Source organism: Theobroma cacao, chromosome 6 (assembly GCF_000208745.1).
Source record: "Theobroma cacao cultivar B97-61/B2 chromosome 6, Criollo_cocoa_genome_V2, whole genome shotgun sequence".
Lineage (NCBI taxonomy): Eukaryota > Viridiplantae > Streptophyta > Magnoliopsida > Malvales > Malvaceae > Theobroma > Theobroma cacao.
In genome coordinates this window covers 4,183,654-4,208,096 of record NC_030855.1, presented here as the reverse complement: position 1 = coordinate 4,208,096, position 24,443 = coordinate 4,183,654, and the positions used below count along the sequence as shown (strand labels likewise).

The 24,443-nt window shown below is 33.2% G+C and overlaps 3 protein-coding genes across 3 annotated transcripts; 2 read left to right on the top strand and 1 right to left on the bottom strand.

The window, feature by feature from the left end:
* On the top strand, nucleotides 540-2,917 carry LOC18595445 (putative 12-oxophytodienoate reductase 11). The gene is made up of 5 exons (XM_018123992.1): nucleotides 540-883; nucleotides 1,179-1,319; nucleotides 1,466-1,596; nucleotides 1,740-1,916; nucleotides 2,052-2,917. Exons 1-5 carry the CDS (start codon nucleotides 555-557, stop codon nucleotides 2,648-2,650), a joined length of 1,377 nt encoding a protein of 458 aa, XP_017979481.1. The 5' UTR covers nucleotides 540-554; the 3' UTR covers nucleotides 2,651-2,917.
* On the top strand, nucleotides 7,358-8,535 carry LOC108660460 (lamin-like protein). Its single transcript, XM_018122635.1, has 2 exons — nucleotides 7,358-7,623; nucleotides 7,945-8,535. The coding sequence occupies exons 1-2, from the start codon at nucleotides 7,458-7,460 to the stop codon at nucleotides 8,289-8,291; spliced, it is 513 nt and encodes a 170-aa protein (XP_017978124.1). The 5' UTR covers nucleotides 7,358-7,457; the 3' UTR covers nucleotides 8,292-8,535.
* On the bottom strand, nucleotides 11,776-14,412 carry LOC18595442 (putative receptor-like protein kinase At1g80870). The gene has a single exon (XM_007023387.2). It carries the CDS (start codon nucleotides 14,196-14,198, stop codon nucleotides 12,033-12,035), a length of 2,166 nt encoding a protein of 721 aa, XP_007023449.1. The 5' UTR covers nucleotides 14,199-14,412; the 3' UTR covers nucleotides 11,776-12,032.

Here is a 24,443-nt window from a genome sequence, read left to right as displayed (position 1 = left end):
TATGGGATAAATTGACTTTTTTATGTTACTGAGTGTGCATAAATTCAAGGGTCATTCTTTGGCTGCTGACGGCTTGTGGAGCCCTGCGGCGGCCATCCAGTGAGGAATATATGATGTCTCATGCACGACGATGTTTGGAATCACTTTGGCACTTACAGAAAAACTTTTGTAATTATAAAAAAATAATTTTGTAATTCATCGAGTAGCTAAATTAATCATCTAGACTAGACTAGGCACTAGGTATATCCATTATTAATTTTTGAAATTATAAAAGATTTTCTCTGCATAAAATGTGTAATTTTCTTCATATTTAAATTTTTTCTATACATAACTTTTTTTACTCTTGCTTTTTAAGTTTCTATTTTTTACAATCATCCAATACCCTTTTATAAGTTATAGCATTTATTTCGTTGGAATTTAACTTTTATAATTTTTATAAATTACAAAATAATTGTTATGATTTACCAAAGAAAAAGAAAGGGGCAGGAATTAGCACATGGAAAGAAACTGTGCGTCTGTTTCTTTGGTCAAGAGGGGTGTGCCATAACCATGACATGACACTTCTCATCACGTACACTCGCACGTCATCAGATGCCCATCCTAAGGCTATATATACTCCATTCTCGCTACACAACTCAACTCAGCAAATATCCCAAACCAAAACCAAAGCGAAGCAAAGTTCTTTTCTTCTGGTAGCAGAAACAACTTCTACCCATTTGCACTGCACTGCTGCTCAACTACATATCCAAAGCCAAAGGCAAGCAAATCAGTTAGTTTCAGATATGGAAGGCAAAAAGCAAACCCAACAACAACAGCAAGAAAATATCACCACTCAACCTCTTCTCACTCCCTACAAATTTGGCAAATTCAATCTTTCTCATAGGTAATAAAGGCATAAATTTTCCTGCATTTTTCATAGCACAACTTTTACTTTCGTCCAAGTAGATATTTGTATAACTTTTGGATAATCCCCGTCAGCATATTGTTTTTCTTTGTCAAGCCATAGCTAGTTGATTAGTTGAAAAATCCAAGTTTGCATAACTTGAATGTTGTTCATTAGGAAAACCAATGGTAATTGGCTGACTATGTGCATCACTTTGTTCTTCGCCTGGGAAATTTTGATGCATAAATAACTTACTCTATCATTTACCTCTTTCTTTTTCTTCCTTTTTTCTCAGAGTTGTATTGGCACCTTTGACAAGACAAAGATCTTACAATAATGTTCCTCAACCACATGCCATTCTATACTACTCCCAGAGAACTTCCAGAGGAGGTTTTATGATCTCTGAAGCTACTGGAGTTTCTGACACGGCTCAAGGGTAATTTTTAAACCTGTTTCTTTTTTAAATAAAAAAGATAACATATGTACCGCAACTACTTAAACAGTTAAAATTTTACATTTTTTTATACCTCAAAAACTAATTTAATGAGACTTTCTTTAATTGTTTCTTTCTAATTTATGAAGGTACGCCCATACACCTGGTATATGGACAAAAGAGCAAGTTGAGGCCTGGAAACCCATTGTTGATGCTGTTCATGCCAAAGGTGGAATTATCTTTTGTCAGATTTGGCATGTTGGAAGGGTTTCAAACTACGGTCAGTTCTTGCCTTAGACATCCATTATGTCTTCTCTTCTGATTCTATGATGGAATTATATGCTTAATATTTATTCCCATATTCATGTGATGACATTGGCCCAACTAATTTCTTATCCCTTGTCAATGTCTATATACGTACAGGTTTTCAGCCAAATGGACAAGCTCCAATCTCTTCTACAGACAAGTCATTGACACCACAAATTCGAGCCAATGGAGTGGATGTTGCTCAGTTCTCACCTCCTAGGCGATTAAGGACAGATGAAATCCCTCAAATTGTCAATGATTTCAGAACTGCAGCAAGGAATGCTATGGAAGCTGGTAAGTTTTTTTCTCCTAGATTGTGAACAAATATTTTGAGGATTCTCAAATTCTTCCAGACATAATGGAACAATAAATGCTTCCCTTTTGATGTCCTACTTTCTTAGAATGCTAATTTTACCTTCTGATTTATAGGTTTTGATGGGGTTGAGATTCATGGAGCTCATGGGTACCTTATAGACCAGTTTTTGAAAGATCAAGTGAATGATCGAACAGATGAATACGGTGGATCACTCGAGAACCGTTGCAGATTTGCATTAGAGATAGTTGAAGCTGTTGCCAATGAAATAGGTGCAGATAGAGTTGGAATAAGGTTATCTCCCTTTACAGACTTTATTGAAGCAGTAGACTCTGATCCAAAAGCATTAGCTCTCTACATGGTTGAGGCCTTGAACAAATATGGAATTCTCTACTGCCACATGATCGAGCCAAGGTTAAAAATGATGGGAGATGTAAGTGAATGTCCTCATACTCTTCTGCCTATGAGAAAAGCTTTCAATGGCACTTTCATTGCTGCCGGGGGCTACACCAAAGAAGATGGAAACAAAGCTGTGGCTGAAAACCGTGTGGATCTGGTTGCTTATGGTCGATTGTTTTTGGCAAATCCTGATTTGCCGAGGCGATTTGAGCTTAATGCCCCTCTTAATAAGTATGACAGAAATACTTTCTACACCTCAGATCCAGTCATTGGTTACACTGATTACCCGTTTCTTGAAGCCAATGGCGATGCTTAAGTTCACAGCAGGAAATAACAATCATTAGTCCAGTTGAATTCCAGGAATGTATGTTTCTTTTTGTTTTCATTTTTCTTATTGATAAAATCATGTGTAGCACGATACATGCAATATTACAAGCAAAATCCCAGTGCCAATTATCAAGTAATTAGTAGAGGCTATGGGTTTCTTTAAGTGATTCATGAAGTCTTCTGGATTTTAATCCAAACTCGTTCATCTTTTATGAGCTTTGTACCTCATTTGTCAAATAAAAAAGGCATTTGGCAATGACCGTCACTTATTCCTTTGCTCTTTGCTCTTTCCTTTTTTTTTTCTTCTCCTTTGCTATTTATAAGTAGTAGGGTTTAAGCCATTTAAAAAAATTGATAAAACCTTGTCGCCGTCGTGCTAAAACAGTGAAAATTGATTACAATTAAGTTAAGTCAACAAGCAAAAACACATTCAACTATAAAATTTAAGATTTCATATTAAAATTCTCAAATTGAAATTATGAATGAACAAGTGAAAGTTATGATATGAAATAAAAAATTTCTCGTCGTATGTTATAAAATAAGATAAACAATTTTTTATACATATGTATAATCTTGAATTATAACTCCATCGGATTTGGAAATTCAAATTAAATGAATATAGTGTTCTTAATTGCTAAAGTAATTTGAAACGTCGTCGTCATGCATGAGATCTATCCGCCATAAGCAGCCAGCAGCCTGATCAAGACTGACCCTTGAATTCATGCACACAGACTAAACATAAAAATGTCAATTTGATGCATTATGAATCTGGTCATCAAAGGTTCAATTCAATGCATTGCTGCCACCTTCTTCAAGCAACATTACATATTTTTCTTGGGCCCCATTTTTTCTGCTTTTCACCTTTATAATAACTTTGTAATGATCAAGTAATAGGATCAAATACATATGTTTTCTTCAATATTTTCTGTCAACAAAACCTAATGGATCTCGCACTCTTTACGAAAATAGATATAAATCACTAATTATTGAAATAATTAAGTTAAAATACAAAATAAATCCTTGTGCTTCCAAATGAATCCATATCTTTTTATTACAATCAATTAAGTCTTTAATCAATTATTTACAATTAATTGAGTTCTTGTTTAAATGGAAATTTTAACACCATTAACTCTTTGAACCATGGGAAGAATTGTCATGACATAAAATATATGAAAAAAAAAAGTCACACAAAATTTTATAAACATGTGTCAAAATAACTATTAAATTATATTCACGTGTCAAGAAGTGCTTCCCATGAGTTAGGTTATTTTAAACTCTAGTTCACCCTTTGCCTAACCCTTCTGTTATTCTCTTTAAACAATCGAAAATTTATTCAAATTCAAGTTTACTTTACTTTGCATGTGGTTGATTGAGATTTGAAATCGAGATAAAGTTTGGTATTCAATTTAGAGTGAAATATTCAATTTAGAGTATGAGATCAGAGATAAGAGTCTTTAATCTAAGGGAAAGTTTGGTATGAAGGAAATGAAAGCACATTCTCTGCAATGTGTCCAATTAAATTATATTACAGTATTTGTATTACAACAAATCACTACAATACAATATTACAATACAATTACATTATAATCAATGGATGTAATGCGATTACAGTCCAAAATCAATGTAATCAAATTATATTGCAATTTACAATATTTTTAAAGATAGTTTTACTTTTCAACTTTGTTAAAGACATTTTGTAATGTTATAATTTATTATATATATATGTATATATATATATATATATATATATATAGTTTTTGAGAGATGTCTCTTTATTACTCTTAGTAGTCATTCTCTGTTGGATGGTCGATAGTGATTGTCAATAAAATTTATATGATCTTTCAAAAAAAAAAGAAATTAAAAAAACTATATAACATAGGAAATTATATTAAGAAATAAAAAAAATGTACAAGATTATAATAAAAAATGAAAATAAAATATATGACATTAAAAATATATTTGCGAGATGATATTATATAAAAATTAATAATAAAAATATATAAGTATATTAAACTTACATTTTAATAGAGTTCTTTTCAAAAATACCTCTCATACATAAAGTGTTTTTGAAAATAACCATCTTTATAATTTTTACTATTTTTAGCTAAGAGAAATTAATTTTGAATGAAATTACCCTTAATGAAACTGACTCATATGTTTAGGTCCGTACCACAAATCAACTCATATCTTTGGAGCTTTCTTTGCTAGACTATTTATCTCTAGAGTATTCATTGCCAGAAAAGAAAATCTTTAAGTATTTTGAGTATTTTGAAGTGGTTTTTAATATACAAAGAAAAACCTTTGAGCGTTTTGAGATTTTAAGTATTTTGAAGTGATTTTTGATGTATAAGGAAAAACCTTTAAGCATTTCGAGCATTTTTTGCCAAGTAAGTATATCCGTTAATTATATTGTTAAATAAAATATGGTGTATTGTTTGAAGTTATTAATTTTATTAAATAGAATTCAGTAGTTTTGATGGTTTATAGGTATTGTGTGACTAGTTTTTAGGCATTACGTTATTAATTTTTAAGCATTGCATGGCTGATTTTTAGGTATTGCTGAACTAGTTAATATGACATTGTGTAACTTAGGCAATACCTAAAAATCAATCACACAATGTCTAAAATCAGTCACGTAATGTCTAAAAACTAGTATTGTAATATCTAAAAACTAATAACACAATGCCTAAAAATCAGTAATGCAATATCTAATAACTAATTAATTTGTTTGTTTGTAGTCAGATTTAAATTGCCAAAGTCATATAATATTTTAATTTACAGATATGTCTAATCAATTTCATACCTTCAATTTTTGGGTTTTATGAATAAACCAATAAATCTAATAACCTCAAACACATATCATGATGTCATCTTTGCTCTTTCGGATGGTGAGTTAGACAGTATTTGGCAAGAAAGAGAAATTGAGATTTAATTTTAAAATTTTTTTCTAAATGGCGAGATAGAGAAAACTAAAATCATTTTAATTTGTTTGAAATTGTTTAAAATGCATTATTGTCAAGTCATGTCAAAAGTTGACTAAAAATAGTTAAAATTATAATGAAAGATATTTTGAATTGGGCTTATGAAGAGAATTATTTATCATAATTTTCTCATTTTAATAGATAAGGATAATTCTAAAAATTAAAATTACATTCTCAATAAAATATTTATAAACCAAACCCTGTAATATTATCTTCCTTCATTGTAATAATTATTTTGCTTATATACCAAACACTACAATATTATTTTCCTTGCAATCACATTGTAATTATAAAATACCAAATTCCACATATATTCTTGTTATCGGTTAGCTACTTTCGTAGAATCATAATAGGGTATTACTTTTTATACGTTTTACAATAGAAGTGTTAAATTTTTTCAATACAAAATTATGGATTTATATTATTTATATTTATTTTGTCTTTTCTGAAATAGGCTAAGCTTACTTGGTCTTGATAAAGTTACAATTAATTATATCTTTTAATTAGATCTACGTATTCATGTATGTAATTAATAGTGATACATGAATCTATTAATTCATGCATGCAATAGTGATACATGAATTTGCTTATTCATGTATGCAATAGTGATACGTGAATATAATAAATGTAGACTTACTATGTAGGCTTATGTAGGAAACCTTATATCCTATGATAAAGGGGACTAGGGATTCATTATATAATGGAAAAGGTAGGTCCCTTCTCCTATCGAGCAAAATATAATAATCTTACTCATTAGAGAGTTACAAAGAAAAGAAGAGGAAGATCCTGTGCGTTGAAGATTGGTAATCAATTTGGTCAATATTGTTTTTGCTGTTAAATATTGGATTAGAAATTAGGTACGCTTTGTATTTTAAATTCTTATTATGGTATATCTTAAATTAGTATAACCTTATTTATACATAAAGTTTTATCAAGAAAGACTCATGGATTGATTTAACAATCTTGACTTCTTAAAACATGAGACATGCAAGATTTCCGTTTTGATTGGTTCTATGGCCATTTGAAATTCCACATGCTTACTTGAGTACTAAACATAAGTTATGCATGTTATACTATTTCTACAAATCACCCTAGATTCAGATCTAAGAACAAGTAGAGATGATAATAATACAAAGGTGAAGAATTCATGGAAGAAAGTTAGAGTGAAAGTAGAAACTTTTAATTACCATTGTTCTTGAAATTGCATAATTTTGTCCAATCTAATCTAAATGAAAAAAAAAAAGAATTGGAGAGAGATAAAAAACAATTAAAAAAATTAGAGAATAAGGCTCTGCACATTGAAACCAACCAAATCCATATTGGGGTAAAGGCTACGGCCATACAACAAGTCTTGCGCTCACATTAGACCCCTTATGAAGATTGGAAAGTCAAATGCCTACCTTTCAGAAGGAGGTGGGCTTAATGGCCCCAAAAGGGAAGCCCACGAATGAAGGTCCAGAATGGGAGGGACCACCTGGCACCTGCAATTAAAAGTGTGCTTCAGCTTTGGGTTCCACCTTGGATTGAAATAATGGAGCAAAGATTCCATGTTGTGATGGAAATGATTTTCCGGGATTAAAAAATTGGAGAAAATGAAGTTGGTCACATTTGGATTCAAACCCAACGGGTAAGAAGGGGACCCACGGTTCACCCACATTACTCAAAATTATCTTTGAATCCCTCACAATAATTGTTGCTTCTCGCCCCCACCCCCCCCACCCCAAAAAAAAAACAAAAATCAGAAAGAAGAGAGAAGCAAAAGAGGGTAACCAAACCAAACTGCTAACTGCTAAACACCAACAAGTGAGCCAAAGAATGTTGAATTCGACCTCAAATCAGCTTATCTTGTTGTGCTTCGTTCTAATCTTTGGCACTGTCACCGCCACTGACCACATTGTCGGTGCTAACAAAGGCTGGAACCCTGGCATCAACTACACCCTTTGGGCCAACAACCACACCTTCTATGTTGGAGACCTCATCTGTACTCTCTCTTTCTCTCTCTCTCTAACCATCTGTGTTTGTATTTGTAGTTTTGTACCATTTCGTTTTCTTGTCTTTCAGAGAAATGAAGGAAACGGTGGGTTTTCTAAGTTAAACACTACTAAATGATTATGGGTAGTATGAAGTGCAAAACATTGATTTCGGGGTAATGCGAAAGTACCCATCTGTCCTGAATCTGCTTTCTGATTTGACTGCCTTTATTTGTGAATGTTTATATTTCATCTAGTCTTTGTATTTTGAGGCTGACATAGGCAGAGGGTCCTTGGTCTAATACCATCTTCAACTCTGTCTTTCCTTCCAGCCTTTAGGTACCAAAAGAACCAATACAACGTGTTTGAAGTGAACCAAACTGGGTATGACAACTGCACAACAGAAGGAGCACTAGGAAACTGGAGCAGTGGCAAGGATTTTATACCTCTCAATGAGTCCAAGAGGTACTACTTCATTTGTGGGAATGGCCAGTGCTTCAATGGCATGAAAGTTTCTGTCCTTGTTCATCCACTGCCTTCACCAGCTGCCTCACCCGTTGCCAACCATACATCGAACAGCTCTGCCGCTGCGCCGATAGTTTTGCCTGGGGGCGTGGTCGGTTTGAGGGCTTTGGTTGTGGCATTAGCTTCTATATGGTTTGGATCTGGGTGGATCTAGCAGGAGTTTCAGTTGGTTATCCAAGCTTAGTGAACCGCATTTTTTTTAACTTCTAAAATGTAACATTTCTTCTGCTTGTTTCTCTATCATTTTCTTAATTTATTTAGCCAAATTGGTAGTCTTTCATTGATGAAGTGATCGACTTGAACTCTCACTAATTTGCCTCTTCTCTTGGCTCTTCACTCCAAGCCTGGAAGGCCAGTTTCTTTTATCAATGTGAGCGTGCTCTGACTCATTTGAAGTGCTTTTTGGCCATACCAGTTGGTAAATTTCCTCCATACATAGAATGCTATGGTACGGTGAGGGAGAGGACTGGGTACTCTTGATTTTTCAATCACCCCTGCACCCTCTTTGGCCAGATTTTTCTCCAATAAGATTGACGTCTAGATTGGTCAAAAGGAAAAAGGATTGACACGCAAAAGTTTAGTTACTGACCAATTGCATAAATTGCCTAAATCAATCTGTTTAGGCGTGCAGGCAGGGGCGGGCGGTGGGTGGCATGGTTATGGGAAATTTTTGAAAATTTTTAATTATTATATATAATTTTAATAATTTTGAAAAGTAATATATTTATGGAAGTTGTGGTCCTTTAAAAATTTGGAAATATTTTATTTATTATATATTTTTAATGCTTTTTAAAATAAATTTTTTATTTAATAATTAATATAAATAATAAATAATAAATTGATTTTATAAGTTCTAATAAATGTTATCTTAATTTAATTTTATTCACACTTCTTTCTTCCTTTCTTTCTTTTTCTCTTTTTCTTTTTTTTTGTTTCTTTTATTTTACTTTATTCTTCCTTATATTATTAATTATTGAAATACATTTTATTTTTTAAAAGAGAGATTTATGATCTTATGAATTTAAATAAGATAAAGTATTTTTTATCTTTTTTTTTATTTATATTATTTAGTTATTGTGTAAAATTTTATAAATAGTATTTAATTATTTATATTTTATATATTATATTTAATGAATTTAGAAAATATTATCGAGCATAACTTTTTTGTAAGTTTTTATTTTTTTATGTTATATAAAATTATATTTTATTATAAATTTTTTTATTGTTGTTTAAATGCAATGTATTAATTTTAAAACTTTTAAACTTTTATTTTTTTTTATTTTTGATTCCTAATAAAAATTAATTAACTACACTCCTGCGTGCACGTGGGTGTCACATATCTCCAGCAAACGTTCCTTTCGATAATAATACTGACTTCTTTTTAGGGGCATTGGTATCGGATTTGGGAGCCGCTGAGAAACAGCTTGACATATTCGTACTCGACATTGGGGCCACTGCACATTTGCCTCACTCATCAAAACAAGGCTATGCGAAGTTGATCCTTAATGGAAAGTTGCAGTAGGGTCGAACCTGACCAAACCATGAAAGCTTTTAGGTTCAGTGGGTTTTTATTTGCCTGGAGAATTATGTCCTATTTTTGTGGAATGAATTAGCAGGTAGCTGAAAATGGGAACCTATGACAATGGCCTGCTATTATGAAGGGAGGAGAGGATAGGTTTAAGGATTGCAGCTGAAGTTGGAAATGGGGTTGCATATCAGCTTTGCGAGGTATGGTGAATTGTTTCAAATAGAAGACAATTTACACTTCTTGAGCTCAGTAGGAAATGACTCTGGTATCAAAATATATATGTCTGAACCAATGGAAGGGCCCCATATTTTCAAAATCCAGGTTAGCATCCCACTCCCATCCAATAGTCATCAAGGCATGAACCATAAGTATAGAGCAGAGAAGAGGTGGTGTCAAACCCCATCCTCAACGTAGAGGAAAAAATATTTAATTCTTGGCCAACTGCTCTAAGACAGATCTATATTAACCCATTGGGCTGTTTCGTGTGATGGCATGTTTGAACCTATTGCTCCGAGGCTAGTGCTCCAAAGCAAATTTAAGATTTACGAGATGATAACTTACAAGAAAATGTCATGATCATCATAAGGTTTGTCGTTTCTGCTTTAAACTACAACAGGTTACAGGTACACTATCTATAAATATAGTACTGTGTTGGATGAACCACCGGGTTGCTGTTCTTCTGGTATTGATGAGGTTTTGTCAGAAAAGAAGGGGAAAGAAGATAGATTGGAGCAGGCAATGTTGCCCTTGCGTCAAGCATGTGTTTTCCTTGCCTTGAGACCCGACCCCGTCTTCTTTCGCAAAAACAAAGAAAAAACAACATACTCCTGATAACTACATTTCATCCACCCAAAGGAACCAAAACAGTAACAGCATCATTTTCAAATACAATACATGATTGAATTGCTATTTGTTTTGGTCTAGCAAATAGCCAAAAAGCCATGGTAGTCACATCACATTTTACCTCTAAAGAAAAAGGAAGTTTTGAATTCCTCACTCCCAAGTCCCAACCTCTCCAAGTCCTTTATAAGGCTAAGGTGATAGACATGAAATGCATCGAGTTTATCTCGTATCCTACACAAAAAAAAAAAAAAAATAAAAGGACAAAGATAAAGTACTCGTTTTTACTGTTAACACTGTTACCATGTGTGTTTACTCTGACCGGTAGCCATGGTAGTCCCCAAGGTTCAATGATTTATGGTGATTAGCTTTAGGCCGTGGTCATGATTATAGGAAAATGACTTGTGCGGTAGCAAGGCAGCAAACAGAAACCAAAAATTAAAGCAGCAATCATCTGTGTCTCAAAGGAACTTAAAATGAGTGGTGAATTGAAACTACCTGAAGTAAAATGTGTTTAAAGCAGGTGGACCAACACACTTAAATATGGTATTGCACAAGTAGAAGCTTTTCCATTAATGCAGCAAAATATTCAACCCCAAAACTCAAGGGCAATGTCTTTGTCCTTATTATAGTGAGAGCTTGTTCCCTGGGAAAGCATTAAATGTGGAGTTTGAATCTTTCATTCTCGTTCTTTGATTGTGTAACCAGCTGGATGTAATCTGTTACATTTTTGTTATCTAGTGAAGAGAGTGTTGTTAATGGAATTGAACCATTACAGGTAAAAAGTTTTGCACCGAAATGCTTTTTGAAAATATGCACCAACAATAGCGAAAGCTGCAGAATCTAGCAGAGAGGAGAGGGACAGTACATGAGTAGCTTGCAGAAAAACAAGAACCCATGCTTCCAGTTTTCAAACTATGCCACAGGCTGTGAAACAGGTTATGTATTCACAACAAACAAAAGAAATGAACGTTTGCTCAAGATTCTAAGACAAATTCAAAACTACTACCTAGAAAAACTATCAAATTATACAAGATTGAGAAAATGGATTCCAGATTCAGGTGCAAAAACTTCAACTGATATTAACTGAATTAACGGGCTCCGTTTCATGTCTCTCTTTCATGTATGTGACTGAAGGGGCATACCATTCTCCTACCAAATCAAGCTACAATTACATCATCAGATTTTCATAACTGGCTAAAGCTGCATATGGGACTTACAGGATATTGAGTAGATATACAGAATTTGTGAGATGCATATGGGAAACACAGACCATCAAAGCTTCAGAGATATATAGGATAGATATCGAACTTCAATTAAGTCATCAGCATCAAGTTAGTAGAAAAGAAAGTACAAATCATTCATATAATATACAAACAACATAATCATCATGATACACACCTTCAGTCCCCCATATACATTTTGAAGAACAGCTTCCACTCTTCTCTGCTATATTACACTCAACAGTCACCAAACCCCCCAATTTGACAGCAGAAACAGAAGCAAAATTGAAAGGATTACCAAAAACTACTCTGCATTTGCCTTCTGCTTTCTCCTTGATCTGCTGTATAATTTAGAAGGTGGAGATGGAGAAAACTCAAATGGGATTGGTGGGAGATCCATCTCCCCTTTCAGGATCCTTACAATCTCCCCAATATCTGGCCGCAACTCAGGCATTTTCTGCAGGCAACTAAGTGCCAAATTTATGCACAAGCTTGCCTGCTCCTTATTGTAATCATCTTTCAATCTCTCATCTACCAGTTCTAACACATTTCCAGATTGAGCTAATTGCCTACACCAGCTTATTAAGTTTGCTTTTTCAAGCCTCATAGGTGAAGCAAGAACGTGCAATGGCCTTCTACCAGACACAATCACAAGGATCAAAACTCCTAAACTGTAAATGTCAGCCTTCTCCATCAAGTAGCCACAGCCATTATACTCTGGCGCAACATAACACAAAGTCCCCCTCATGCTTGTTGTGCTGCTTAGCTCACGACTAAAAAGATCCCCGCTCCACATGTCACTTCCAACAGAATTGTTGTTCTTTCTCCTCCATCCCCTTCTAAAACTGAACTCTCCATTTGCATCACAGTCATCTTGATTTGGTTCCCCAAACTTCTTTCTCCGGTGAAAATAAAACCGCCTTCCCAGATCAAAATATGGCATTTTAAATCCTTTCTTCCACTTTGTCTTAAGCTGCTTCAGCTTACTATCCTTCTTGCTTATCTCACCTAAATGCTCGTCTTTCCACCATTCTTGCATCTTCCTATGTTTCTTTTTCCGATTTTTCCTTCCTTTTGGTTCTTTCTTCTCAAAACCCTTATCCAAAGCTTCAAAGCCAAGTCCTTGTACCTGGGGTTCATTAACATCGTCCAACTTCTCCAACTGAGTTGAATTGTCCAACTCAATTTTTTCAGGAGTGGCCTTTTTCTCATCATCCCAATCAGGATTTGAAGGACATATCTGACTCCCTATCCACTCCATAACATAATCTTTACTACACAATTCACCACTCCCGTCCTGCCTCCACCACCAATCCTTCCCCCATTGTTTTGTATTTGCTGCCTCATCAACACCCAAACTAGCGCTAGAATTCAACTCTTTACTATGATCAATGCTACCAAACTCATCATCATAAGGCACACACTTAGTGTTCCAATCATCACCAGCAATATCCACACCAGTAACCTCCTTCCCTTTTCCATTGTTCCCAACTTTACAATCACTCTCACTAGCTATGTTAGCATTGTAATTGAAAGAATTTAAATTCAGAGCCTTAACATTATAACATTTTTTACTATTTTTTGAAGAAGAAGAAGCTTGCAAGGCAAGTGCAAAGTCTACCTCATTGTTGTTACTGTCCACAGGAGTCCCAATTGCTGGAGTCTGTTCACCAGTAGTTCCTCCCAAATTCCCAGATAACTCTTGGCTCTTCCATAGCTCTTGACTCCTTCCCAAATCTTGACTAAAGAAATCCACTCCGAACTCACCCTCCACTTTAATTCTGGACAATCCAAAATCTGAAATCTTTGCTCTAAAATCAGAATCAAGCAACACATTACTAGGCTTAATATCTCCATGAATCACTGGCGGATCACAACCAAAGTGAAGAAATTCAAGAGCTTTAGCAACATCAACGATAACATCAAACCTTCTTTGCCAATTCAAGCTTAAATGACCATCTCCAAAAAGTGATTCTTGCAAGCTTTTATTTGGCATATACTCGTAAACAAGCAAACGCTTATTTTTTTCAACACAATACCCCAAAAGGGTAACCAAAAATGGTGATCTTAACCCACCAAGAATCTGCAACTCATTTTGAAACTCTCTCTCAGTTTGCAAAGAAACAGTATCAAGCCTTTTGATGGCAAACAGTTTACCATCTCTGACAATGCCACGGAAGACAGTACCTGAACCACCTTTTCCTATAATATTGGCATCATCAAAATCATTGGTAGCATTCTTTAACTCTTTGTAACAAAACCTTTGGAGCTTAAGAGGAGCACTAGAGTCAAAAGGGATGGTTCTAGCTCGGTTTGAAAGAGAGTTCCAAAGATGGTAAAGAAAGTAAATTATTGTAAAGAGAATAACCACTGAAGATGAGATGGTTAGGATCAGGAATATGACTCTTGTTTTGCTGATGAAACTTGGTCTTGGTAGGTTTGGACCTGGAGGTAAAGGCCTTGAAGGCATGGTGTTTTTTTCTTCTTGTTTCAGTTTCTGGGTATCTCAGTTTTTCTTGGTTTGGTTACTGGATTATGGTGAAGTGAAGAAAAAAAAAAGTTGGAAATGGGGTTCTGTTTTTGCTGCCCTATTTTCTTAATGTGTATTCTTTTTGTATTTTTCTTCTCAGTGTTCATGTCACTGCTGCCTGTATCCAATGTGAGGTTGCTTTACAGTTGGATAATGAGAAGAAAATCTGATAATGTGAGTCTTTGATAATATATTTTAATGGGATTTCCCTGTTTACAGTAGTGGTGATTAGGCAATGAGGATTATGAAAAGGAGAAAAGGAGGGTCCCCGAGGAGCTTTCGAGCTTTGACTGAAGAGGAAGTTTTATGCGGATAAAAGTCATACCTAAGGAATAAAATAAAAAATACAGATAAAGAAAATGGAGGGAATGTGTTTTACTTCACGCGCCATATTTTGCGCGTGCTCCACGTTAACTAAAGCAAATTCTAATGCTCAACCTCTGCACCTTCGTGGGGATGAGGTACTTTTTCGGACAACTGTTTTTTTTTTTAAATTTTAATATTTTTTATATTTGGATGATAATGTAAACAAATTATTTTTTGTTGTTCTTTGAATGGCTTTATAGAAAATATTTTTTTGTTTTTAAAATTAGTATCATTATTAAGTAAATCTAATATTAAAAATGCAATTTTGGACATTATTTTTGAAATGGATTATTTATGTATAATGTTAATTAAATGTGACCATAAGTCACCGGGTTAAATCTAATGGACATTTCTACAAAATAAGTTTAACATTTACGTTCGCCCCGTCAAGTCCGTCTACTTAATTTTTACTCACTAATTTTATAATTATTTTAAACATATTTAAGTCATGGCCAAGTCGGACTAAGTCACGCCCAGTGACAGGTCTAGCTCGAAAGGCACGAAAGCTTTTGAAAAACTAGTCTTCCATTCTTACGAAATGAAAAACAATTTCTATATTTTTGACCCATTTTCCATTGACTTTCAAACATTAGAAAATTCAAAAATAGATTTTTGAAAGCCTTTTTGCGAGACAGGAGGATTTGGCTAGTGTCATGTCCGGTTCCCAGCAGTTGAGTTTAACTGTCTGATCTCAAAGGTTCCTATGCACTTTGCAGCAGACTTAAGCATTCAGTTGGCACTGGGTGTAAGCAATGATAGTCTTTTGAAGCAATGAAATATAAAAATGCTAGTAATTTTCCAACTTACTAGCATAAACAATGATAATTTATCAGTTAGTTACTAGCCTAAGCAAATAAGCATTCAACTTTGAATGATTTATCATTGGAGGATCAAAGTTTTCAGACATTATTGTTGTTAATATAATTAGACAATTGGGTTCTTATCAAGTTGTTGGTATAAGTTGAAAGGTTTCTATTATTTAGATAATCATTGAAATGTTGAAAAGATGTAAATGGATTGGGATTTAATTAATACTCTTAATAGCTCATCTATATGCTATTTTAAGTATAAATACAATAATGTTTCTTTCACTTATAAATTTATTTTAAATTTCAAAAGAAAAAAAAAATAATCATAGCATCATCCCTATATAATAATTAGGAGGCATTTTGTGCCTTACAATATAATATGATCATAAGAATTTGATTGCTAGAAAAATAATATTACAGCGTTTAATGTACATAAAAGATATTAATTAAAATAATATGAATCTTTCAATTCTAGCTAAAGTGATGAAGTGAGATAGGGAGCGGACATACTATAGTCTTGGGTAAGTATATATTGAAGTTAGACCGCCTATCTCTCTCATCTCCACAACATCAACTTTTGGTCTAAGATTGAGTCTAACTCTTCCCCACCTTCTCTTAACATTATGATTTGATGAATAGAGTTTAATTCCATTGGCAATGAACTAACATTGTGACGATGTTGCTGTCACTACCCTAGTTTTAAACCAATTTTCAACACAATAAGCATGCATCACAAAGAATTGTTTACATGTGTAACTTATAGAAGTAGCAAAAACTAACTTGTTAGTTATGGAAAGCAGCAAGATGTTATGTTGAAATGTCATTCTCCTATTATACTTGGTAAATAATTAAAGATATACAGTTGTTTTCTTTCCATCAAGATGTAACCATTCCAACTATATTTGAATCCAAATGGGATATCACCGAAGGTCATGATGATTAGACAAACAATGTTTCACCCCAACTATACTGTTGTATTTTGTTTATAAAACCTTTTTTATTGTGTGGAATGATTGACTTTAGAATGTTTGTTTTTCAAAAGGTGATAATATGAAAAGCCTTCTTTTATGGTTGATCCCATTCACTACCCAATTCTCTCACATCGATTAATTTTTTCTTTTACGTATACTTATCATTGAGTCGAATACTTGAATGTGAAAAGATTGAGAGTTTAAGTACTCACTTGAAAGGGGAAGTCACCTACCATACTAAACAAAAATTTCATGCATTTTGAATTGTTAAGAGTTATCTAATTTCAACTTAGATAGATGGAGCTTGGGTCTATGCTGGGGCCATTAAAATACCCTCACAGAGAGTCAGTGGCCAGATCGACCACTAGTTGTGAACCAGATTTGCGATGTCGTTTCTGTCGTTTCTTTCTACTTATTTAGAGGTGTATACATCTTTTCCTTTACACTTTACACGCCTAACGAGGAAATGGCTGTAATTGTCAAAAGAGAGAAGAAAGGGAAAGGGAAATTTTGGCTTGCAAAAAATGGTTATGGGTGGCATGTTGCTATTGTGATAATGGTGTCTAGTGCACATTCAACTTTTGCTGCTTTTGTGTGTGTGTGCTTAGGCAGGTTGTGAAACACTGAACATGGATGGTGCTTATGCTTTGTGGGGTCTTTCGTTTTACCAAAAGGGGCGGTGGGTGGGGATGTTAGAGTAATCAGCCCTTTGGGATATTTAAACAGGGAAAAAAGGGGAGGTGACATTTGAGCATTCGAGAATGGATGCTTTGGATACTCTTTCCCTTATCCTCTCTCAAGTCCTAACCAATTGATGTCTTTGAAATTTACCTTCTTTACTTTACTAGTTGTGGGCTTTTTTCTTTGCCACCATCTGTCTTCGGGAGGCACCACTAATAGATGGTTTTTTAAGGATACATGCTATTCGAGGGCATTGTGCTCTATAAAATTTAAATTAAGATGCATGAGGTTAATATACGATGAGGAGAGATACTTCTGTTCATATAACTAATTGAAAAGTTACATCCTTGGGTGTTCCCATGTATTAACACTTCTCCTAATGAAAACCACCAACACTTTTTGATTGAGTGACTGTTTCTCAACCAAAGCATTTTCGTGTGTGATTGTTTTAGCTAGTGTTTGGTTTAAGTTTTTGAAATTAGACATGGATGTTTGAAAATAGATCGATTTGATTTGGTGTCTCTGTTTGTTTTTTTTTTTTATCCTCAATGTCATTGCTCGCTTGTCTCATGAAACTTCATCATCGGTTCTTAGTTCTAAATGTTTTTGAAATATATATGCAAACGTGAACATAAAATGACAATAGTTGAGACTACATTTCAAGATATATTGATATTAAACTTTCAAAGGATACGGAAAGAAAGGTTGTATAAGAGGGGTAGGGTAAATTATAAAAAGACATGGGCATAAGGTTTGAAGCATGTATAAACAAACTGTACGAGGGAAAAAAGTTTGGATGAATCATCAGAAAACCATCCATGACAAATGTCTAGTTTGAAGGATAAGATCCATACACGAAACTTCCATGGAATGATAAAAAGAGGATTTAGATGGAGCCCATATTGAGGGATTCTGTTTTCCGCAGCTACAGTTGGATGTTTTCTTGTGAAATAATTACTAGTAAATGCTACAAGTCCTATTTATTGATGCAACACTAGCTTCCCCATGTCTGGACAAAACAATACCATATATCTGTGGGAGAAAATTTTAAGAAACTTGACATAAGGAGACAGCCCCTATTTAGGATAAGTTTTCTCCTGAATTGATAACAACAATTCACAATATTGAACCATTATTGACTAAAATCATTGCAAAAGATTAGGACTTTTTTGTTGTGTTTTTATTTTTTAGTATCATTATCCTATCTCTTTTGCCTATTTTTAGGTGTTGAACCTTACGATCGTGTGTCATGAAGTTAACCCAAAAAACAACAACAATAAAACACCCAAACAAATAGAAAAATATAAAAACTTACGTGGTTCAACGTCTTGTCTACCTCCACAGATTAAAGAACAACAAAAATCTCTTTCAATGGTTTTCCAAATCAAGTCAAAGACCTTTGTACACCATCTCTCAATAACTTCATAAGAACACTCATTCACACCACCTTAACTGTACTTAAAACAAAATATAAGGTTACAAGATGTCTTCTCTTTTAAGATTCCGAAAACACTACCCACGTGATCCATTTTATAATATAAAAATTCAAAGTAAGATGAAATTATGACTTAATATAGAACAAAAAGTTCAAAACTCAACGTTGTTGCACGTAGATAAAAACTCTAATCAAATATGATTTAAAATTTCATATATATATATATCGGATTAATTTCGTGGTTACAAAAGTAAGAAGAGTAAACACATGCACCAGATGGTAGAATCAATAGTATGATTCCATTTAAGTGACACGAGAAACGCTTGCAAAAGCTAGTAGGACTCTTTTTGAAGCAAAAATAGGAAAAAGGGGAATGGGGCATAACTTTTGACTAAAGGTGTTGGTCGCAGCATGCTTTGCCATGTGAGAATGAATATTATTTGAGCGGTGGCTCATGCAAATCGAGTCAAAAAATATTCATAGGCATGGAGAATCTCATTGTTTCTTTTTCCGCCCCTCGTGGGGAGGACAACTATTGCCTTATCTACGCTACAGACCCAACTACCACAAATCACTTATCTATCAACTCATGTATGGGCAAATCTATATAACATAATTAAAGCGGACCCATCTGCCATGGGACACAATGTACTATATGTATAAAGGGCTCAAGAGAGATACTATTTCAATTTTCAACCAGTCAAGTCAAATTTAGCTTAGGTGTTGTTACCATTTCCATTAAAACAAATAAGATTAGACTAGGGAATAATGCTTTTTAAGAAAATTTTAAATTATTTACAAAAATTTAAATAAATTTTTATTTTTTTATTACGTTTAGTTAAATCTTTATATTTTTATTTTAAATCAAATAAATATTTATGATTATAATTAGTCATTTTTATGTCACATGGTGATGATATGACACTAACATGACACTGATATAAAATCAACATGATGTTGACATCAGGGGCTAACTTAAAAATTTTTCTAAGTGGTGTCATTACTAATAATTAAAATTTCTTTTCTCAATCCAATCTGTCTAGAGAATCTTTAGATCAAATTTACCACGACTTTACTTGAAAGATTATTAAGTACCATCATTAGTACAATTATGTAATTGTTGCAAAGGACTTGAGACAATTTCTTGTGTTTTAAAATATCTTTTCATGACTTATTTATTCAAAAACCTGTTAACAATTACTATTTATTTCTTATTAGCATAAACTACAATATTAAAATTAAATAAAATATGATCTTGCATAGCAAATGGTTCAACAATTAACAATTTGACAAGTTTCTATTTATTGATCAAAATCAAGTATAAGTATCCACAAACCATATAAAGTTAAATACAAAAATAAAATATTCAAACAATATATCTACAAAATAAATCAAAAAAAGAAATACTTAGATATTATTTGACATGCAATACTATTTTCTATTAGATAGATTCTATTTGGGTCTCAAACTCTCAAATTAATCAAAAATTATTTAGACACGAAGTATTTAAAAACTTAATTTGGGTTGTAAATTACTTATAATTGAAGTCTAGAAGAGTTATTTTGGGAAGGTGAAAAACATAGCCAAGGAGCAAGAAGAGGAAGGATTTGAATTTTTTGATAGGAAGAGTAGTTTAGGTTTTGACTTTTTTTAATAAAATCTTAAATTATAGAAGAAATTTTTTTTGTCTCTCTATGTAGAGTTTAAATATTAATATATAAATTACTTTTACTTGGAACCTTTGACCCCACTCTTTATAAAATTGTAAAAAAAATAGTGGGTTCATTAATATATTAACTACACAAAACCCTAAGTAAATAGTATAACAACTACTTTCAATAAAAAAAAATAGTATAACAACTAAAACATTTTAGGAAATGAGTGGTGTCACACCACTCACTTCAACAGGTATGGACCAAGAAATTTTTTTGAGTGGTGTTATAACTAAAATAATAATAATTAAAAAAAATCCTCAATTTAGGATCTTTTGGAAGAGTACTTAGATCAAATTTGATACCACTTTACTTAGAAAATTGTTAAGTACCATCATTAGTAGAATTATGTTATGTCTTGAGTCTTGTGAGACAATTTATTGTATTTTAAAATATTTTTTCATGACTTATTTATCCAAAAACCTGTTAAAATTACTACTCATATCTCATTAGCATAAACTATAATATTAGAATTGAATAAAATATAATCTTGCCTAGCAAATTATCAAGGTCAACTACTAACAATTTGACTAATTTCTATTCATTGATCAGAACTAAGTATAAGCATCTACAAACAACATAAAGTTAAATACAAATATCAAATAATCAAACAATATATCTACTAAATAACTCAAAAAAGAAAGTCTCATAATTTCAAAATATTATTTGACATGCAATACTATATTCTCTTAGATAGAATCTGTTTGGGTTTCAAACTATCAAATAAATCAAAAAATATTTAGACATAAAGTATTTGAAAACTTAATTTAGGTTGAAAATTACTTATAATTAAAACTTAGATGAGTTGTTTTGAGAGAGTGAAAAACGTAACCAAGGATTGAGAAGAGGAAAGGTTATTATAGGTTTCAAAAGTAGGACTTGAATTTTTGGAGAGGAAGGAGGAGAGTAGTTTAGGTTTTAACTTTTTTAATAAAAACTTAAATTATAGAAGGAAATTTTTTTTATCTTTTAGTATTTAAATATTAGTATATAAATTACTTTTTGATAAATTTACTTGGAATCTTTAACCCACTCCTTACAAAATTGTAAAAAAATTAGTGGGTTTATTAATGTCATTAACTATATAAAACTCTAGATAAGTAATATACTTGTATTGATTTTTAACAATTGAGTGGTGTTAGATGACACCACTCTTACAAATTTGGGGTCTGCCCATGCACTTCAATGTGGGTTCGTCCTTTGGTTGACATGGAGAGTGAAATGTCATATAACCATGTCATTGTCGTGACGTGTAGGTCCAGGAACCCGTCCGCCAGACGAGGGCGAAAGTTAAAATCCGTGTGGGAGTCGCCACCAATCTTTTTATCTAGGTGTGATTGGTCACCTATTAATCTGATTCTAATCGACGAAGTCCTAAATTAATTTTAGGCCCGTCGAAAGAATGAGAACTGGTCCACGTTTTTTAGAGATGGGTTCGAGAGTGCGGTTACGCACGGAGAAGGGTTAGCACCTCCGTGACGCCCGTTCCACGAACGGTACTATTTAATCTTAAGTTATCTTAATATATAGCCTTCTCTTAAGTTAATCCCTACTTTATTAATTAAATTTTTATTGAATTGACTGACTGAGAGTTTTTATTTGGTTTGATTTTACGTATGCACATGATGCAAGTGTAAAATGATGTCATGACTTGTTTATTTTAAATGATGGAGTCGGTAATCTTTTATTGGAAAATTATTCGAAGACCATCCCAACGCTTTGGTGAAGTCTCGAAATTCTCCTCACCTAGAGATATCCCCGGAAAAACTCGTCTATACAAGCTCCTCGGGGAAATCCCATCATCGGGATTCCCGCACCATTTGCAAAATAAATATAGCATGCAATGACAATATAAAATGATGAAATCTACATGACCGTGTTTATTAATTAGTTGGTTGGTAATATTAACATGCTTAATAATTTCAGGTAATTTATTGACTTATTCATATATTTATCATTATTATTTATCATTATCATTATATATTATTTTAAACAATAATTATTTAGACTAATGGGTATAGGAGTATAGAATTCGGACTTATCCCGACGCTTCGGTGAAAGTCCGTTTCGAACTCCGCCCTTAAGTGACCCACCTGAAAGAGACAACTCTTTGCCCCCCTTTTAGGTGGTAATACTCAAGTAATTGTTCCATTTATTTTTTTTATTATTTGCAAGCCTCTAAATATATTTATAATATTTTTTATTATTGTTATTATTTATATATATATTTTTCTTAAAAAAAAATCTATAGGTATTATGAATTTTCTTTCTATTTATTTATTTATTTTATGTATATATATTTATTTTTCTTTTACTATTATTTTTATTTACTACTATCATTATCATTTTTAGCATTAAAAGAGACATTTATATATATATGGCTAACTTTCCTAATGTGGTTTAATTCATAATAAAAAAAGTAAATTTTTTAAAACAAAACGGGCTAATCTTCAAATTAATTGAAATAGGCCCAGACCAAAGAAAATGGGTTATACCTTACTGGGCTCGAATTAGCCCAACCCGACGACCCGCGGAAGCCCAAATCTATTACGCCCGACCTGCCTCTTGAGATCCACAAAACAGAGTTCAAAACGCACCGTTTGGTGCCTGTGGGGCTGCTCAAAACCACGTCGTTTGGGCCTGGACCTTCCAACTTCTGCCACTCCACCAAAACGACACCGTTTTGCTCTCCTTCCCCTGGGTATAAAAACCCTTTTTAACTTTTTTTATTCATTTTCCAATTTCTTTTTCTCTCTCTAGCCGCCACTCTCTACCTTCTCTCTAGAACTTTCTTTCCTCTCTTCGCCGGCGTCCTTTCTTCTCTTTACTTGCCGACCTCTCTCTCTCCGAACACCTACTCGTCGGCCTCTCTCTCTTCTCCCTAATCGTCTGCCTCTCTCCGAACACTTACTCTCTACCCGTCGACCACCGCAAAAACTCTCTTTTCGTTTCACTTCTTCTCTTCTTCAACTTTCAGCCGGTAGCCTCCCTTGACACCGATCTCTCTCCCTCAAACCAAACCCAATCCCCGTTGAAACCCCGATCGAATTTTTGGTTGCTTTTTTTTGTTCTTTTCTGATTGCTTTTTTGATTTTTTTCTTGTGGCTAGGTATTTGCTGCTGGTAGATCTAGGATTTTTTTTGTTGTCTGTTCCTGCTCCTGTTCTTTGTAGGTAGCCTTTAAAGAGCCGGCGATGGGGTTCTAGCACTAGAGAGTTGGTGGCCAGAACCCCATCATGCGGGGTGGTTGGGGAAGGGATGGCTGGGCGTACGCCCAGCCATCCCTTTTTTTTTTCCTTATATTTTTTATTTATTTTTATATTATTTTATATTTTAGTTTATTTTATTATAATTTAAAATTATTTATTTATTTATTATTATTATTATTATTTTTAGGTGTCTACAGTCATCATTCCACATCAATATATCACGTCATCATTTACTATAACATATTAGTATATTACGTCAACATTGGGTGATATAAAATAATAAGTGACATTTAACTAATAACAGTTAATCAACCATCAAATATTTGAGTTTATTTGATTCAAAATAAAAATATAAGAGTTTGATTAAATATAATAAAAGAATAAAGGTTTACTTAAATTTTCCTAAATAATTCATGAACTTTTTTAGATATTAATGTTAACCTTTTAAAGAAAATTAAGATTTATTATTCTAATTATTTTCTTTTTATTTTCAATTTTTTCTATATGTACAACAAAAGAATTTTTATTAAATTTTGTTAGGGATTGGATAATTTTCAGTGTGTTTCAATATTGTGTAGTTAATGGAGCAAGACTAAGGGAGGAGTATAAGAGGAGAGCTTAAGAAAATATTGGGAAGTAAGAAAAGTAATAGTAGGAAGGTCAAGAAAAGTGGTAATAGTAATGGTTGGAAGGTTAAGAGAAACTGAGAAAGTGAGATAATAAAAAAATCTTAAGTGATAAAGGCACAATAATGAAAAAGGTAAAGTAGGTTAAAGATAAAAAAAGTTAAGCTTAATGCTCAAATCGGTTCTAAACATTTAGGCACTTTTACAATTAGTTGCCAAACGTTTCAATTGTAACAATCAAGGTCTAAATATTTTCGATTCCTTACAATTAAGGGCTAAGTTGATAGGTGGATGGTGTGGCATCCATGTACATGCATGGATGTTGACTTGGATTTTAGCCTATGACATGGCAGGTGAATTGGATTTTTGGCAAATGA

What these genes read in the sequence shown, in the direction of transcription:
- LOC18595442 (XM_007023387.2), bottom strand. Translation starts at nt 14,198, where the DNA reads ATGCCTTCAAGGCCTTTACCTCCAGGTCCAAACCTACCAAGACCAAGT.
- LOC108660460 (XM_018122635.1), top strand. Translation starts at nt 7,458, where the DNA reads ATGTTGAATTCGACCTCAAATCAGCTTATCTTGTTGTGCTTCGTTCTA. An exon ending in CTATGTTGGAGACCTCATCT is followed by an intron (nt 7,624 to 7,944) that starts GTACTCTCTCTT and finishes CTTTCCTTCCAG; the next exon opens with CCTTTAGGTACCAAAAGAAC.
- LOC18595445 (XM_018123992.1), top strand. Translation starts at nt 555, where the DNA reads ATGACACTTCTCATCACGTACACTCGCACGTCATCAGATGCCCATCCT. An exon ending in GTTTCTGACACGGCTCAAGG is followed by an intron (nt 1,320 to 1,465) that starts GTAATTTTTAAA and finishes TAATTTATGAAG; the next exon opens with GTACGCCCATACACCTGGTA. An exon ending in TGGAAGGGTTTCAAACTACG is followed by an intron (nt 1,597 to 1,739) that starts GTCAGTTCTTGC and finishes ATATACGTACAG; the next exon opens with GTTTTCAGCCAAATGGACAA.